This window comes from Octopus sinensis, linkage group LG8 (genome assembly GCF_006345805.1).
Source record: "Octopus sinensis linkage group LG8, ASM634580v1, whole genome shotgun sequence".
Lineage (NCBI taxonomy): Eukaryota > Metazoa > Mollusca > Cephalopoda > Octopoda > Octopodidae > Octopus > Octopus sinensis.
This window is the reverse complement of record NC_043004.1, coordinates 69,962,076-69,981,572: the sequence shown is the minus strand read 5'-3', so window position 1 is coordinate 69,981,572 and position 19,497 is coordinate 69,962,076. Positions and strand designations below refer to the sequence as shown.

Below are 19,497 nucleotides of genomic sequence, written 5' to 3'. Positions count from 1 at the left end.
GTAGAAGGCACTTTCCCAAGATGCTGTGCAGTGGGACTGAACCCGAAACCAAATGATTGCAATGGGAGCTTCTTAACCACTCAGTCATTCTTCTACCTCTAATTGTTGACAAAACCTTATTTTCCTTCCCTTTCTTTTATAATATTTCCTCATTGGCATAAATTCTCTTTTCACCTGTTCCCCTCCACCACCACCACCACCACCACCCTTTTTCGTTTTCTTTTAACCTATTTCTTACCATATTTCTGTTGAATTACACCCTCTTTATTTCAGTTAATTTTGAAAATAACAAAGAATGTACTAAAATATCTTGATCATTAACTAAGCTGGTAAATGGAACATAGAGTAACATGGAATTTTAATGGGAAATTTTAATCTAGGTCACTTTATATAGAAAGTTTGTATCATAAAAGCAGGGGCAGTTTTGGATGGGTTGGTATCAAAAGGTTTAACATATTACATCATTGATTCATATCTTTTCTTTTGCTTTCTTCTCATGAAACATTAACACGACAGCATCCGCGTGAAGAACTTGAATGAGAACACAGATCTGACTGCTTTGTCTCACGAAATCATTGACAAATGTAAATTAATATCACCAAGTAAACTACCTGAAATTGAACAATTATTGTATTATTTACAAAATAGAAAAGAATCTTCACCACCTAAAGGTATTTCGCTCAAAATCATTTTTTCATTTTCTCTCTTCTTTGTGAACGATGTGCTTAAATATTTGTCTTTTTCCATGTAGCATGCCAAACTACTCAATATATACTTACACTGCCTCAAAGCATAGTGTATGTGTGTGCATATATATATATGTCTATGTGTGTGTGTGTGTATATATAAATAAATATAAATATGTTGGTGCACCACATTTAGTCGAGCAACTCGACCCCGGGACTTATTCGGTTGTCAAGTGATGTTGGGGGGACAAACACACACACACACACACACACACACACATACATATATATATATATACGATGGGCTTCTTTCAGTTTCTGTCTACCAAATCCAATCACAAGGCTCGAGGCTATAGTAGAAGACACTTGCCCAAGAACCCGGAACCATGTAGTTGGTAAGCAAGCTACTTACCACACAGCCACTCCTGCACCTATATATATATATACTCTTTTACTCTTTACTCTTTTACTTGTTTCAGTCATTTGACTGCGGCCATGCTGGAGCACCGCCTTTAATCGAGCAACTCGACCCCGGGACTTATTCTTTGTAAGCCCAGTACTTATTCTATCGGTCTCTTTTGCCGAACCGCTAAGTGACGGGGACATAAACACACCAGCATCGGTTGTCAAGCAATGCTAGGGGGACAAACACAGACACACAAACACACACACATATATATATATATATACATATATACGACGGGCTTCTTTCAGTTTCCGTCTACCAAATCCACTCACAAGGCTTTGGTCGGCCCGAGGCTGTAGTAGAAGACACTTGCCCAAGGTGCCACGCAGTGGGACTGAACCCGGAACCATGTAGTTGGTAAGCAAGCTACTTACCACACAGCCACTCCTGCACCTATATATATATATATATATATAATAGAAAATTTAGGAAAGTATGTATAATTAGATTAGTGTGTTTAAATGCTGAATAGAGCACCAGCACAGTTTAGGCTACCTGTTGACATCCATAATTGTGGTACACTTCTGTTGGATTTACTTCAGGAACTTCGCAGTGGCAGTTGGGGTAATAGTATTAATTAATAATTGATGGATTTCATATTAGACTTTAATTGGGTACAACATATGTTTTGACCCATCAGTTTGGATCTCTTCAGGTTCATTGATGAAGAAGTCTCACTAAAGATTTTTAGTGTCGGCTGGATTGTTGTTGTTATGTGCCCATGCAGTTTGAGAATGACTAAAAGTAAAAAATACATATATATATGCACACACACACACACACACACACACTCACCATTATCATTATCATCATCATCATTTAATGGCCACTTTCCATGCTGGTATGGGTTAGAGAGTTTGACTGGAACTGGTAAGCTGGAGAGCTACCCCAGGTTCCAGATCAATGTTGCCATTCGGTAAATAGAGGTTGATAAAATAAATGCAAACCTAATCGTTAAGTTCAACATATTCAATATATTGTAATAATATCTTAGAAACTTTATTACAATATGTTGAATACATATATATATATGTATGTATGTATGTATGTATGTATGTATGTATGTATATATGTATGTATATATATACATACAACAGGTTTCTTTCTACCATATTTTCTCACAAGGCTTTTGTCAACCTTCAACTATAGTAGAAAACACTTTCCCAAAGTGCTACCCTGTGGGACTGAACCCAGAACCATGTGGTTGGGAAGCAAACTTCATGTTACACATCTGCACCCTCACCTCTTTTACTCTTTTACTTGTTTCAGTCATTTTACTGCGGCCATGCTGGAGCACCGCCTTTAGTCGAACAAATCGACCCCGGGACTTATTCTTTGTAAGCCCAGTACTTATTCTATCGATCTCTTTTGCCGAACCGCTAAGTGACGGGTACCTAAACACACCAGCATCGGTTGTCAAGCAATGCTAGGGGGACAAACACAGACATACAAACATATACACACACACTTATATATATGTACATATATACGACAGGCTTCTTTCAGTTTCCGTCTACCAAATCCACTCACAAGGCATTGGTCGGCCCGGGGCTATAGTAGAAGACACTTGCCCAAGATGCCACACAATGGGACTGAACCCGGAACCATGTGGTTGGTTAGCAAGCTACTTACCACACAGCCATTCATGTTCATTTGATAAGAAGCCTTTTGTTTTCTGTAACATGCTTTGTTTCCATCCTGTACAAACGAACAATAGTTAAGTGTTAGGAGAATTTCAGGAGCAAAGTCGTTCTCATAACTACTGGCTGTAAACATTTATAGAATTTCTGTTCAATTGAAATATGAAACTAGGGTTTTTTGTTTGTTTGTTTTTCAGGTCTACAGACTGTTCTATATTTGTCTACAGTTACTTTGATATATACATAATGTGGTATACAATTACATGTTGCTACACAAATGTCAATGTAAGATATTATTATTCTATGTGAAATGCCAAACTTACAGAAGGCTCGCTCAAAGATCGCTGCTGCAGCTCTGAATAACGGCATTAGCTTAATGGAAAGAAAGCTATAATAGAGCTTCCTTTAATTCTCCAGAATTAATTCTTCCAGAAGTTTGGAATACTTTTTTTTTTTTAATTTAGCTTCCTTCCAAATGTAATTTAGTTCGTTGTTGTAAAATTCCTGTTAATTTTCTTTTTAATTCAGTCAAAATATTTAGCAAAAGCTGTGATAGTCCTATTAGATTTCATTTTCTTGTTCTCTTATGTGACCGTGTGAGGTTGCTGTAGATACATGGATAGACTCCTGCTGGGAATTTTCTACCTTTCAAGGGGTTTCCACTCTATTATGAGCTGATTATAACTGGGTTGGTATTGGAGATATGTGGGAGACATACAACAAATTCATAACCAAGAACTGACATCTTGGTCTTCACATTTCTTTACATTGAAATTTTGTTCTTTTAACCTGTTGAAATCATCACCATCTTAGGTGAGACAAAAGTTCAGTGTACATAAGTCTGTTCAATTCTATTACCAATGACTGAGTTCGACTGAGATGTGGGTGTATATTTCATGATCATCATCACCATCATTTAGCGTCCATTTTCCAAGCTAGCATGGGTTGGACGGTTCAACTGGGGTCTGTGAAGCCGGGAGGCTTCATCAGGCCCAGTCAGATCTGGCAAGGTTTCTACAGCTGGATGCCCTTCCTAACGCCAACCACTCCGTGAGTGTAGTGGGTGCTTTTTACGTGCCACCCGCACAGGTGCCAGATGGAGCTGGCAAACGGCCACGAACGGATGGTGCTTTTACGTGCCACCGGCACGGGGGCCAGGCGAGGCTGGCAACAATGTCTTTAAAAAAAATGATGTCTTTAAAAAAAATGCTGTCTTTACCTTCAGCTACTTTCAAACATTTTACTTCTGTCACCATGGAAGTCTGAGACTTAGCTTTCAAATGCACATGCACACGCACACACACACATTCATGTGCACGTACACACATACTCAAACTCAAATACACATACACACACACACACACATTGGTATCTTTTTATCCTGTGAGCCTTGCACCATTCATCTTCTTCCTTCCACTACACAACTCTTGTTTACTTCTAATTTGTCACAGTTTTGTGACCATGTAAAGCACATGGCCCAGTGGTTCAAGCACCAAGCTCACAATTATGAGGTAGGGAGTTCAATTCTGGACCAGTCTGTATGTTACATTCTATAGCAAGACACTTTATTTCACATTGCTCCAGTTCACTCAGCTGTAGAAATGAGTTGTGATGTCACTGGTGCCAAGCTGTGTCAGCCCCTTTGCCTTTCCCTTAGATAACATCAGCATGGAGAGGGGAGGCGGGTATGCATGGGTGACTGCTGGTCTTCCATAAACAACCTTGCCTGGACTTGTGCCTCAGAGAGTAACTTTGTAAGTGCAATCCCATGGTCATTCATGACCAAAGGGGGTCTTTAATGGTTGAATAAAATCTTTAATAACTGTGAAGTGTTGGTCATGAATTCTTTGCAATTCATCTAGAAATTATTAACTTGCCACTTGCCGCATTATCGTAAATCATTACACCAAACTTGTCACATCTTCAGCCTGTTACATTTACTTCCATTATGGATTACTTATTGGCATATTTCATAATGCTTCTTTTGTCACATTCATAATATCAACAAACTTGCTTTCCCACTCTAAGATTAAAGCATCTAATTTGGTTGGACAAATGTTGAAAAACTGCTTTAATATAATGGGATTGTAGTTTTTTGGATTACAAAAGATGCATATTTTAAGTCCTGCAGGAGACTTTCTTTCTTTCTTTTTTATTATTATTTATATTATATCCAAGAGGTTTTTTACATCTATTTTTTTTATGAGCTATTATTTAGAACCGGATTGGCCTTCTTTTTTTTAAGATTACTTTTTTTTTTTACATTTTTCATAATGCTTCTGTTACACTCTAAACATAAGAAAAAAACAAGCTTTCTTGGTGGAAACCTCTTTAGGTGTAATGGCATCATGACTCTCTTGGTTACAGTAGATGTGTGGTTTGAATCCTACAGGTAACTCTCTACATCTTTCCTCTGTGCAAGGGTTTTTTTAGCCATATATATTGTAAGCTGTTATTTATAACTAGATTGGCATCTGAAATGCGTCATCATTTAACATCTTTGTTTCCGTGCTGGCACAGGTTGGATGGTTTGATATGAACAGACAAGCCAGAGAGTTGTACTGAGCTCCAGTGTCTGCTTTGACATGGTTCCTACAGCTAGTTTCCCTCCCTTCCTAAAACCAATCACTTTACAGAGTGTGGGTTCTTTTTCCTTGGCACCAGCACTGGTGAGGTCACCAAGCACCTGCAAGACATGACCAACATTTTATAAAAGACTTATATCTCTTAATTTCTTAATGCTGCTCAATGGTTTTGTTATTTTGTTCCAAATATAAACAAACTGACTTCAATATTTTGTATTGTCCTACGTTCAGCCTCAGGTAAAACTCAGCTCTCCGACAAGCCACTTGAACCTGCCCTCACTGATGGAACTGAATTAGATGAAGAAGCAAACCTCAATGACACAGATGATTACTTAGAACTCCTCTACGAAGACATACCTGAGAAAATACGGGGTGCAGCCTTATTTTTGCAGCTTGCAAGAAATCCTGATAATCTCGAGGAACTTTTCCATAATGGTAAACTTTACTTCCCATATATTTATTTGTTGATAGACATTTTTTTACTTTTGTTGTTGGCTGTTGCTATGAATTTTACATGAAACTAGCAAAAAAGATTTTCTTAAACTTATATGAAACCAGCTATTAAATTAACATTAATTTAAAACATGAGCAGCAGTACATCCACCACCACCACCACCATCAAAGCATTAGCTCACTGGGCAAAATGTTTACTGGCATTTTATCTGTTTTTATGTTCTGAAGTTCAAATTCTGTTGAAGTTGACTTTACCATTCATCCTTTCAAGGTTGATAAAATAATTACCAGTTGAGCACCAAGGTTGATATAATCGACTTACCCACTTCCCCAAACTACTGGCCTTCTGCCAAAATTTGAAACCATTATTATTATTATTATTATTATTATTATTATTAATATTATTATTAATATTATTGAGTGAGAGAGCAGTGCATGCCATCAAAGTGACACTGGGGTAAAATATACAAAGCCCAATATACCCATTATGACTACCCATCAGATAAGGGTACACCAGGCACATGCATCACAACCATATGTGTGCGACATGGTGATCTCATATCAAGATAAACAGCGCATGACTTTGCAGGTGGGGCCCAGTTAGAATTTTCTTCTGGCCGAGTAGCCCATCCTGCTCAAAAGGTCCCTGAATAAGGGTTGTTTAAGGATGTTGAACGAACCACCCATGTTTCCAAAGGTGAATTATCCAAACCTCTAAGAATTCCTTTCAACACACGGCTATGATGCTCCCCCACTACTTCTGCTCGTGATCAGAGATGCACATATCGTCAGCCACTAAGGGACATGCTTGACTGGTTAAGGTCAAACAACTGACAAGCAAATCTGTGGTATTGAGCAGAATATTTGCTGTAGCCCATCTTTTATACCAAGACAAAACAATGTACATGATAACACTTTTATTATTATTATTATTAAGGAGGTAAGCTGGCAGAATCGTTAGCATGCTAGACGAATTGCTTAGTGGTATTTCACCGGTCACTACATTGAGTTCAAGTTCTGCCGAGGTCAACTTTGCCTTTCATCCTTTCGGGGTTGATAAATTAAATACCAGTGAAACACTGGGGCCAATGTAATCAACTAGTCCCCTCCCACCAAAATTTTCAGGCCTTGTGGCCTATAGCAGAAAGGATTATTAAGGTTGGCAGAATCATCAGTATTAGTGGTATTTCTTTCTACACTTTTTGTTCAAATTCTATTGAGGTCAGCTTTACCTTTTATTCCTTTGGGGTTGATAAAATAAACACCAGTTGAATATTGGGGTTGAAGTAAAAGTTGCTGGCTTTGTGCCAAAATTTGAATCTATCATCATCATCATCGAAAATGCCATGTGGTATTTCTTTTGATATTCTGAGTTCAAATGCTGCTGAAGTCAGTTTTGCCTTTCATCCCTCCAGGGTCAGTAAACTAAAGTACCAGTAAAGAACTGGGGTTGATGGTATGAGCTGCTCCCTCTCCTAAATTTTCAAGCATTGTGCCTATGTTAGAAGCAATTATCATTATTATTATTATTATTATTGGTGGTGGTGGTGTTTGGAGGCATTACTGTACTGGAGTCAATGTAATTGACTTAACCCCCGCCCCCAAGAAAAACATTGCTGGCCTTGTACCAAAATTTGAAACCATTATTAATATTATTATTATTATTATTATTATTGTTATTTATCTCTTTTTTGTTTATTTGCAGAAACCATTGTTGGTGCTTTAGCAAGAGTTCTAAAAGAAGACTGGAAGCGCAGCACTGAGCTTGCTACACATATTATTTCTATATTCTTCTGTTTTTCCAATTTCTCTCATTTCCACGGTGTCATTCTTCATTTCAAAATTGGAGCCTTATGTATGACAGTAATTGATTATGAGTTAAAGAAATATGATCTTTGGAACGATGAGATACAGAAGAAGAAAAGAAACATTAATATCCTTTGAATATTAACAATCGCTTTGAATGCATGTTGCAATGACTGCTTTGGTGTGCATGGGAAGGACAATATATATATGTGCATATTGGTATGAGCTGAGTGTTGGTGCTGCCCTACCTCACTCCTCACTCCAAAATTGGGATTGCTTAGCCATGTTTGGGGTCATCTAACTTACCATGTGGTTTGTTGTTATGAGGGTGGGTTAAAATGTCATCTCAAAGTATGCTTCCAGATGAACAAAGCCCATTGGCATACAGTTTGAGTAACAAGTCATTGGCTGGACTCAAGAACCATCTCAGAAGTCACCAGCAAGTAAATGCTTACTAAGAAATGGTTGTCAATATCTAGGAAGTGGCCATATTCAGACACCCACTGTATGTATGTATGTGTGTGTGTATGTACAGATGGATGGATAGGCACGTGCACACATGTGGAGGCATTTGGCTCAGTGGTTAGGGTGTTGGAATCATGATTGTAAGATTGTGGTCTCAATTCCTGGACCGAGCGATGCACTATGTTCTTGAGCAAAACACTTCATTTCACATTGCTCCAGTCCACTCAGCTGGCAAAAATGAATACTCCTGTGATGGACCAGTGTCCTGTCCAGGTGGGGAATATGCCACAGAAACCGGTAAACTGGCCCTTGCGAGTTTGTATGACTTTAGCAGGAAACTTCAACTTGTGTTTTAATGTGTATCATCATCATCATTTTAATGTTCACTTTCCCATGCTTCTTAGCAGCATTTGAACTCAGAACATAAAACCAGAAGATATACCACTAAGCATTTAGTTTGGCATGTTAACAATTCTCCCAGCTTCCATCTGTCTAATATTAATAATAATCCTTCCTACTAATTGGGACAAGGCCTATCATTTTTGTGGAAGAGAGCTAGAGCAGAGGCCAGATATGGGCTAGTGTTCAACTGGTATTTATTTTATCAACCCCCAAAAAATGAAAGGCAAAGTGGACCGTAGCAGAATTTGAACTCAGAACATAAAGCTGGGAGAAATGCCTTTAAATATTTTGTCTGGGATGCTAATGATTCTGCCAGCTTGCCGTCTTAGGCACAAAAATAACGATGATGATAATGAATGTTACAAGTATTTTTCAGGAGGATGTGAAGTTGAAATAAAATCAGTTATGGTAATGAAGCGAGAATGAGACATTGTCAGTGAGGGAGATCTTTACCAATCAAGCAGGTGGCTTTGAGCCAAAACAAGTTTCTTGGTTGTTCTTATGTTTGTAGAGATAAAAATAGATTATAATAATGGAAGTTGTCTGGGATGAGAGGAAAAAAAAGAAAGAATAATAAATAAACAAATGGTTTTGTTTCTTTAACTGTCATTACGTGAACTGGAAAAAGAAGAAAAAATTAGAGCAAAGGAAGAATACGACAAAAGTGTGAAGAAATTTGAGAGTGTTGTTAAAAAGCAAGAGCAATTGTTAAGAGGTTTGTAGCAGTGAGAAACTAATTTCAACTTTGATGTTTATTGAACACCGAAAAAGAAAAGAATCATAGCATTTGTTTTAATTTCTGTTTTCTATCTTTTATCTGTCATGAGACTGAGGCCATGCTGGGGCACCACCTTGAAGAATTATTAGTCAAATGAATCGACCCCACTAGATTTTTTTCCCCTTTTTATGTTGTTAACCTTGGAGCCTGATACTAACTCTATCGGTCTGTTTTACCAAACTGCTAAGTTACAAAGATGTAAACACACCGACACCAGTTGTCAAGTGGTAGTGGCGGGGGGGGGGTCATACACACACACATACATCCAATTTAGTTATTCATCAATGTGAAATTGAATTGGGAGCTTTCGTTAGTTGTTTATACACCCATGGATGGCCACCCCTATGGTTTGCATCTCAGTTACTCACTTGATAGAGCTTGGTGATCCTGACTGTTAATCTTCTTGGATTCTTCTACTCAGCATCACTCGAAGAAGTACCATTGGCTCAGGTGAGCTCTTCTGCTGCAGTCCCACAACTTTGCTGTATCCCTGGCAGGGTGCCTGAACAGGTGCTATGCCTTGCTAAAGGGCAGCCCATAACTATGCAGGGCATAGTCATTCCATGAGGTATTTTCTATGAACAGGTGACTCAGTTGATCAAACATCGAATGACAGACATCCACTGTGGGTATTGTCAACATATGGTAATAATAGACATTGATAATTAGACAAACTAATTTTAAAAAATGTAGAGGGGAGGGAAATAAACGAGTCATTAAAAAGTTTTGGTCTACCATCTCAAGGGTCATGGTTTCACATCTACTTCTATTTCCTTGTCTTTGAATAAAACACCCAATTCTACATGTTTCATTTTTACCTTGTTGTGAGACATGTATACTTGAATGGCTTGGGAAAAAATGTTGTGCCTCCCTGCACACTCTGTAAAATGGTTGGCATTAAGAAGGGTATCCAGCTGTAGAAACCTTGCCACATCAGACAGTTAGAGTCTAGACAGCTCCCTGGCTGGCCAGCTCCTGTCAAACTGTCCAACCCATGCCAGCATGGGAAGTGGATGTTAAATGATGATGGTGACTTGATTGATTCATTGCCTGGTTTAACACCACCATTCATCACTTTGGGTGCCTTTGGCATTTCCCACTCTGTTGCAAGCACAAATGATTAACCCTTTTGTTACCCTATTTCTGTTGAGATGCTCTGTGTTTCTTTCTATTACTTTAAATATATCAAAGAAATAAGTAAAAGAACTTAGTTATTATTCAGCTAGTGTTAGGAACATAAATTGTGACTAAGATCTCATAAATTGTGGAAGATCTTAATTCAAAACTTATGAAAACAAGACATTTGTACTAAAGAGCTAGAGCCGGTTTCAGTCTCTTTTACTTGTTTCAGTCATTTGACTGTGGCCATGCTGGAGCACCGCCTTTAGTCGAGCAAATTGACCCCAGGACTTATTCTTTGTAAGCCTAGTACTTATTCTATCGGTCACTTTTGCCGAACCGCTAAGTTACAGGGACGTAAACACACCAGTCAAGCAATGTGTGTATGTGTGTGTGGGGGGGGGAGGGAACACAGACGCACAAACACATATACACACATACATACATATATATATATATATATACACGATGGGCTTCTTTCAGTTTCTGTCTACCAAATCCACTCACAAGGCCTTGGTCGGCCGGAGGCTATAGTAGAAGACACTTGCCCAAGGTGCCACACAGTGGGACTGAACCCGAAACCATGTGGTTCATAAGCAAGCTACTTACCCCACAGCCACTCCTACGTCTGTATATATAATGAATTTATACTGGACCTTGTTGCATTATCAGTCATGTTTCTTCTCATATTCTCACTCTGATTTCTAAGAAAAATTATGACCCCTCTAAAGGAAAGTGAAAGCTTATATAACTAGATTATACTGGACCGGTGATGTGGGCTGGAAGAGGCCTCATGGCAGGCCCTGCACCAGGTGGCCGGATGTGATTGGTGAAAATCTCCAGAGGCTCAATGTCACCCTGGAGGATGCAGAGTTTGTGGCATGGGACTGCCAGTGATGGAGAGTACTGGTGGACCTGGTTGGCTCTACTCAATGATGACATCTCTGGGACCACTAACCTGGAATGACCCCAGCCTCATCAAGCAAGAGCATGAAGTGATCAATCATATTCTCATCCTGACATTTTTCTTTTTTGAAAATCTTCAAAATACAAGTATTTTACGAGGTTCGAATATTTTATTTCAAAGGAAAAATCACCAACCCTCTAAATATCCGTGCTTCCTATACTGCCTCCTCTCACCTCCAAGGATTTGCAACCACCCAAGTTAAGAACACTGATCACATAGTTTTAAATAAAAGATTTACATGCAAGGCTAGGAGATATTGATCTCAAGAATATATCAACCCCAGTGTTCAACTGGTGCTTATTTTATCAACCTTGAAAGGATGACAGGCAAAGTTGACCTTGGCAGAATTTAAACTCTGAACACTGCTAAACATTTTGCCCAGTGTGCTTACAATTCTGCCAGCTCAATGCCTTTTGATATTGTTGGTATAACACCACATAATCGCAAATGGTGTAAAAATAGTCATTATTGTTAAACTATAATATAACAACATTCATATTAGTGTTTAGCAAACCTCTTTGATATTCATTATTGCTATATTTTTAACATGTGGTTATTAAATGCAATTTTCATTTCTATTCCAGTGTCTTTCTACCTTCTGTTGAATTTAGCCGAAGATTTAAAAGTGGAGATGAAAATGAGAAACAAAGGAATCGTTATGTTACTGGTGAAAAGTCTGGATCGGACAGAAAATTCCGAACTTTTGATGTTGGTGGTATCGTTTCTTAAAAAGCTGTCAATTTTCATTGAGAATAAAAATGAGATGGTAAGTTGTGTTTTTTATTTATTTTTTTTAAACATTTTGTTTCACAACTGTTGATGTTTGGATCAGCATCATCATCATCATCATCATCTGTCTACTTTTTCATGCTCGTACTGGTCAAACAGAATTTATTGAAGCAGATTTTCTACTGCCAGATGCCCTTACTATCTCCAGTCCTCAGCTGTTTCCAAGCAAGTTAATATTTCCCTATGGTCAAACATGATTTCCATGGGAGATTGGAAATGAACAACCCCACTTATTTGATAGTGATGCTCGTTTACAACCATCACATGCTGTCTAGACAAGCATACACGCACACAAACAGATATATATATGTGTGATGGGCTTCTTACAGTTTCTTATTTCTTTATTGCCCACAAGGGGCTAAACATAGAGGGGACAAACAAGGACAGACAAAAGGATTAAGTCAATTACATCGACCCCAGTGCTTAACTGGTACTTAATTTATCGACCTTGAAAGGATGAAAGGCAAAGTCAACCTCGGTGGAATTTGAACTCAGAACGTAACGGCAGACAAAATACTGCTAAGCATTTTGCCTGGCGTGCTAACGTTTCTGCCAGCTCACTGCCTTATAGTTTCCGTCTCTCAAATCCACTCACAAGGCTTTGATCAGCCTAAGACTATTGTAAAAGACAGAGTTCCAAGATGCCATGCATTGGAACTGAACCTGAGACCACATTAGTGGGAAACAAACTTCTTATCGACATAACCACATCTGTACCTAAGTCATGTCTGCGCCTAGGTTCAGATTTTGTAGAGCTGGTAGGTTGAAAGTTCAGTCCCACTGTACCCCACCTTGGGCAAATGTGTGTTTGTGCCCATGGTTGTTCCTCCCACTCACCGCTTGACAACTGGTGTTGGTTTGTTTACATCTCTATAACTCAGCAGTTCAGCAATGGAGACCAATAAAACAAGTACCAGACTTAAACATGGGTACTGGGGTTGATTTGTTCAACTAAAATTCTCAGGACAGTACTCCAGCATGGCCACCATCCAGTGTCTGAAACAAATAGATGTAGTAAAAGAAAATTGACTGTGTTGATGTATGTCACCTACATATTGTGACTCGGCCATTCAATAATGGACAGATGCCAATAATGTATACCTATAGAGGCTTGTAGGTACTACATCTGAAAGCATGCATAACATAAGTCATGATGCTGGTATTATGTTGAAGAAAGCGTGTTAGTCTAATTAGCTCAGCTTAAGGGAATAGAATATAGTCAACAAACATATTATGGATAGCATTAAATGTGGTGTGTTGAGAAATTTCAGCTGTATAAACATACGTTTGATTGGAGAACATATGGGGATGTGTGGATTGCAAGATTCAGAAAAATTAGGTCAGATTTTTAAAAAAATAATCAGCTGTAAAATTGGAAGAGTACACCTCAACCCCTTAAATAACGAGGGAAATATCTGAAGTAAAAATATATGCATCTATATTTATCTGCAATGGTTAGCTTTATCTTTTTATCACTTTACTTGTTCCAGTTATTAGACTGCAGCCATGCTGGGACACCGCTTTGAAGGGTTTTATCCAATTACAGGCATTTTGTGGTATGCTGGGCTTCCTGAGTGACGGACCTAATGAAAATTTATCTTGAATTGTTTTTTAGTAGTGAAGCCCAGCTCATGATGGGCCCTCTCCCATGTGGCCCACTTCTTGAGAAAGGTTGCCCTAGCCTGGCTTAATATAACAAATTTGCCCCAAGTACTTAAAGAAAAAAGTCTGGTACTTATTATATTAGTCTCTTTTGCCCAACAGCTAAGTTACAGTTGTCAAGCAGCGATGAAGGGACAAACAGAAAAAAAAATGCACACACACACACACACACACACATGCTCTATTAGCCAGGAGATATACATTAGATAATGTAATCAGAGACGGAATGGTCACAGCTAGAAAGCCTTTGATCATGGGTCTGCCAGATTGCAACTGACCCATTACTAGACAATAGCAACAAAAACAAACAAGCAAGTATTATTTGAAACTACATAAAAGATATTTCAGCATTTGTATATATTCATAAAAACAAAAAATAGGCAGTGCTCCAGCTCGGCCACAATCCAATGACTGAATGAATCAAAAATTTTAAAGATTTGTTAGCAAATGCATTCATCCACAAGTCAGTGGAAGATGGAAACAACAATAATGCAACCATTAGCATTTACAAATTCAGTATGTTAAGGCTTTTATACATATAGGCGCAGGAGTGGCTGTGTGGTAAGTAGTTTGCTAACCAACCACATGGTTCCAGGTTCAGTCCCTCTGCGTGGCATCTTGGGTCTTCTGCTATAGCCCCGGGCCGACCAATGCCTTGTGAGTGGATTTGGTAGACGGAAACTGAAAGAAGCCTGTCGTATATATGTATATCTATGTGTGTGTGTTTGTCCCCCTAGCATTGCTTGACAACCAATGCTGGTGTGTTTACGTCGCCATCACTTAGTGGTTCGGCAAAAGAGACCGATAGAATAAGTACTGGGCTTACAAAGAATAAGTCCCGGGGTCGATTTGCTCGACTAAAGGCGGTGCTCCAGCATGGCCGCAGTCAAATGACTGAAACAAGTAAAAGAAAGAGAAAGAGAGATATAACTTTCTTTTTTGTATAACTAGTGCAGATAAATATAACTATATATTTTTATTTCTAGCATCCTCTATTATAGCCCTGGGCTGACCAATGCCTTATAAGTCAGTTTGGTAGATGGAAACTGTGGAAGGCTGTAGCGTTTTAATATATATATACTAGCTGGCGCCGTGCTGTCAAAAATGATGGCTAATTGTAGTATTTTATATATAAATATGGATGGTAAATCAAATTAATACACTGGTCAGTGTTATCTAGTGATTGTCTTTTAAGATGTGACATCGATCATTATTTGTTACTGAAAGAATGCTGGTTCACACATACATTGACATACTCCCCTTGTACACACACACACACACACACATATATACATATACTCACACAGAGTTGAAATGCTGTTTGATTTCTCTTTTCAGTGTTAAATGTTTGCCATCACACTTCCATTACACACACACACACACACACAGGAACATTCACATACCTCCCTTTTACATACTCGCACATTTACTCACACAGAGTTGAAACACTTTCACTACCAGTTTGCCATCACTCCTTCCTTCCTTATTCATCTATCACCCCTTCCTTTCTCATTCATATGTTGTGACGGAGAAAAACACAAGAGTATTATTATACTAGATATATATATAGATAGATATTGATAGATAGACAGGCTGACAAATAGGTATGTGTGCTTGTGTTCTTCCTTGTTACTGCTGCTGTGTGGCCCTAGATCAGTGGTTCCCAAGCTTTTTCACCCGATGTGCTAACGATTCTGCCAGCTCAATGATGGCTAATGCTGCTGCTGTTGTTGTTGTTGTTGTTGTTGTGTGGTGATGGTGGCAGCACCAGCAATAACTTGTTCTGCCTGTTTCTAACAGTCTACTTTACATTTGTGCAATGCACTGCTTGTTAGCACACGGGCCACATTCTTAGCTCCCCAACCCCAACTTATCACCACAAACATAGACCTCTTTCTGAAGCAAATACAAAGCAACTGTATTTCACAAATAAAACTTAACCGAATCAACCTATTATTTTGTTGTTTTGGCTACCCCATTATCACCCCACTTTTCTTCAACTATGACTCTGAGCTGACCAAATTTGGTAGAAGGAAACTGAAAGAAGCCTGTTTTGTGTGTGTGAGTGTTCCTCTCAGAATATCACTTGACTTGGAAACAGCTGGGGGTTGGCAACTGGAAGAGCATCTGGCCTTAGAATTTCATCTGACCCATTCGGGGGAAGTGAATGGTAAAACTTTCCACTACCCCTGGGAGTGGAGGGCAGTACTGCACACTTTGGGAACCACTGCCCTGGATTAGCCTTCATTTAGCTGGCCTATAATCCAAGAGATCCCAGAAATGTATTCAAAACATCATTACTTGGTTTGATTTTATTGTGTGTGTGTGTGTGTCTTTGAAATGTTATTGAATTACAGCTGACTACATTGTTGGCATTTCCCTGTCAACAAACCATCCAACAACATTGAACTTTCATAGACATGTGGAATAAAAACTCCCTTTCTTCAAAAACAAGTATGGGTTAGTGACAGGAAGGGTATCTGACTGCAAAAAAACAAAACAAAAAAACAGTGACTTGATAATGAAAAAAATAAATGTAAAACAAACTAGAAAACAAATGTGTGTGCATGTATATATATATATATATGTATGTATGTATGTATGTGTACAAGTATGGTTTTGTAGTTTGCTTCACAATCTTTCGGTTTCAACCTAACTCCCTCTCTCCCACTGTGTAGTATTTGGGCAAGTCCTTTCCACTATGACTCTGAACTGACCAAATTTGGTAGAAGGAAACTGAAAGAAGCCTGTTTTGTGTGTGTGAGTGTTCCTCTCATTGTCATGTCATCACTGTCATACCAGCTGTGTCATTCAGTTACAATCTTCTACAAAATCATGTCTAGCCATAATGCTGTTCGTATTCAATAGACTTGGAGAATATCGCTTGACTTGGAAACAGCTGGGGGTTGGCAACTGGAAGAGCATCTGGCCTTAGAATTTCATCTGACCCATTCAAGTATGGGGGGAGTGAATGGTAAAACAATGATGATGATATGGTCTTCTTAACAATGTTATTGTAAATGTCTCTAATTTTGATATAATTCTATGTTTAACCTTTGTCTCCCTCATCTTTCTAGGCTGAACACTGCATTATCGAGAGGCTGGCCCCCTTAGTTCCCTGTGACAATGAAGATCTGCTTAACATCTCACTGAGGTTACTGAAAAATCTGTCTTTTGATTCTGAACAAAGGAGTAAGATGATCAAGTTTGGCCTACTGCCTAAACTCGTTAGCTTGCTGAGTAAGTAGCAAAGAGCTTCGTTATCCCTCTGGTACTTACCACCTTCTATTGATAATTATTTCTTTATTGCCCACAGGGGCCTCAACACAGAGGGGACAAACAAAGACAGACAAACTGATTAAGTCGGTTACATCGACCCCAGTGCATAACTGGTACTTAATTTATCGACCCCGAAAGAATGAAAGGCAAAGTCGACCTCGGCGGAATTTGAACTCAGAATGTAATGGCAGACGAAATACCGCTAAGCATTTCACCCGATGTGCTAACGATTCTGCCAGCTCAATGATGGCTAATGCTGCTGCTGCTGTTGTTGTTGTTGTTGATGTGTGGTGATGGTGGGGGCGGCACCAGCAGCAATAACTTGTTCTGCCTGTTTCTAACAGTCTACTTTACATTTGTGCAATGCTCTGCTTGTTAGCACACATTTTCACTTTATATTTTCCCTTCTTTCTGATACTGTCTCTCTTTCTCTCCTTCACCCTCTCACCACTCTCCTCTTTTCTTTCTCCCCTTTTCTCCCTCTTTTACCTCTCTCATCTCCCCCACCTCTCATTACAATCATTATTCTGTCTTTTTCTCTTCTCTTCAACATTTGCCTCTTTACCTTCCCATCACATTTTGGTAGAAAATATATGTAAATATATATATATATATACATATATATAAATGGCGGTGCCCCAGCATGGCCACAGCTTGTGAGCTGAAACTAGATAAATAAATAAAAAATTAAAAAATATATGTGTGTGTGTGTGGTTGTTAGGTGGTGGGAGGAGTAAAATATGATAGTTGAAATTCATATAATAATTTTTTACCTTGCTTTCAATCAGACATCGATGAGTTAATGTGATATTTTCTCACATGTATGACAGTAACAGTTTAAAAAGATATACACAAACACCTCAGAAGTAAATAGACACTTCTCAGTATAGCATTCTATCAATAATATGATGCCCAGATGGATTAAATCATTAAAAATAATCCAAGGCATATCTTTTATGCCTATATCTTTTTTTTTCCCCCAGTCATTAGACAGTGGCCATGTTGTGATACCACCTTGATGAATTTTTAGTCAAATGAATCAACCCCGATGCCTTTTTTTTTTAAGCCTGGTACTTATTCTATAGGTCTCTTTTCCCAAACTGCTATGTTACAGGGGCATAAACAAACCAACACTGGTTGTCAAGTGGTGGTGGGGATCACATACATATATGCCTGGCTTCATACAGTTTCCGTCTACCAAATCCACTCAGAAGGCTTTGGTCAGCCTGAGGCTATAGTAGAAGACACTTGCCCAAGGTGCCACCCAGTGAGACTGAACCCAGGATTGTGTGGTTAGAAAGCAGATTTCTTACCACACAGCCATGCCTGCATCTATAGGCATATCTACTAAATCACAAGGATCAGCATTGAATGACATTATTTTGCTTCTCAAAATAAATCTTTCAAAAGTTAAGGGTGTCTATTTACTTTTGAGACGTTTGTGTACATGTAATGAACCATTTGCTGTAATTTTTTTTCCTGTACATTTCAGATAACGAAAACCATAAAATAGTTGTACTGGGCATATTGTATCATATTAGTATGGATGACAAAGCTAAGACTATGTTTACCTATACTGACTGTATCCCTGTGGTAAGTTTACAGCTGGCTTTTTCTTTTTTTCTTTCTTTATTTATTTGTTGTTATTGTATGTATGTATATAGGAGGCGCAATGGCCTAGTGGTTAGGGCAGCGGACTCGCGGTCGTAGGATTGCAGTTTCGATTCCCAGACCGGGCGTTGTGAGTGTTTATTGAGCGAAAACACCTAAGGCTCCACGAGGCTCCGGCAGGGGATGGTGGTGATCCCTGCTGTACTCTTCCGCCACAACTTTCTCTCACTCTTACTTCATGTTTCTGTTGTACCTGTAATTCAAAGGGCCGGCCTTGTCACTCTCTGTGTCACGCTGAATATCCCCGAGAACTACGTTAAGGGTACACGTGTCTGTGGAGCGCTCAACCGCTTACACGTTAATTTCACGTGCAGGCTGTTCCGTTGATCGGATCAACCGGAACCCTCGTTGTCGTAACCGACGGAGTGCTTCCATGTATGTATATAAAATGAGACACTTGGGCATGGCTGTTTTGAATGCTGATGATTTGGCGTGGCTGGCTGGCTGGCTGGGCATTGAGCCTGTTTTGGTAACCATAGTTTTTGACACTTGAGACAAACACACACATACACACATGTGCAGAAATATACACATACAGATTAGAGTGAGTGAGAGAGAGAGAGAGAGATTACAGTGTTATCAATTGGACATGATTTACATACACACTTTCCTCTTTCCTCATATGCATAAAAGAGAATATGCTTACACACATAAACAGAGACCAAACGAGAGGGGTGGGGCTCCTCTTATTTCTCTTTTGCATGTGTAAAAGGGTAAAGACCTTCTTCG

The 19,497-nt window shown here is 38.9% G+C and overlaps 1 protein-coding gene across 3 annotated transcripts in view; it reads left to right on the top strand.

Moving 5' to 3' along the window:
• The window catches only part of LOC115214947 (kinesin-associated protein 3), a 113,554-nt gene that overhangs the window by 64,241 nt on the left and 29,816 nt on the right, over nt 1–19,497 (top strand). For all 3 annotated transcript variants that reach the window (XM_036505441.1, XM_029784035.2, XM_029784036.2), the window contains exons 3-9: nt 517–671; nt 5,609–5,812; nt 7,536–7,763; nt 9,117–9,218; nt 11,952–12,133; nt 16,896–17,058; nt 18,590–18,690. In XM_036505441.1, the coding sequence (XP_036361334.1) occupies nt 517–671; nt 5,609–5,812; nt 7,536–7,763; nt 9,117–9,218; nt 11,952–12,133; nt 16,896–17,058; nt 18,590–18,690 (1,135 nt within the window). The remainder of the gene's footprint in view (nt 1–516; nt 672–5,608; nt 5,813–7,535; nt 7,764–9,116; nt 9,219–11,951; nt 12,134–16,895; nt 17,059–18,589; nt 18,691–19,497) is intronic.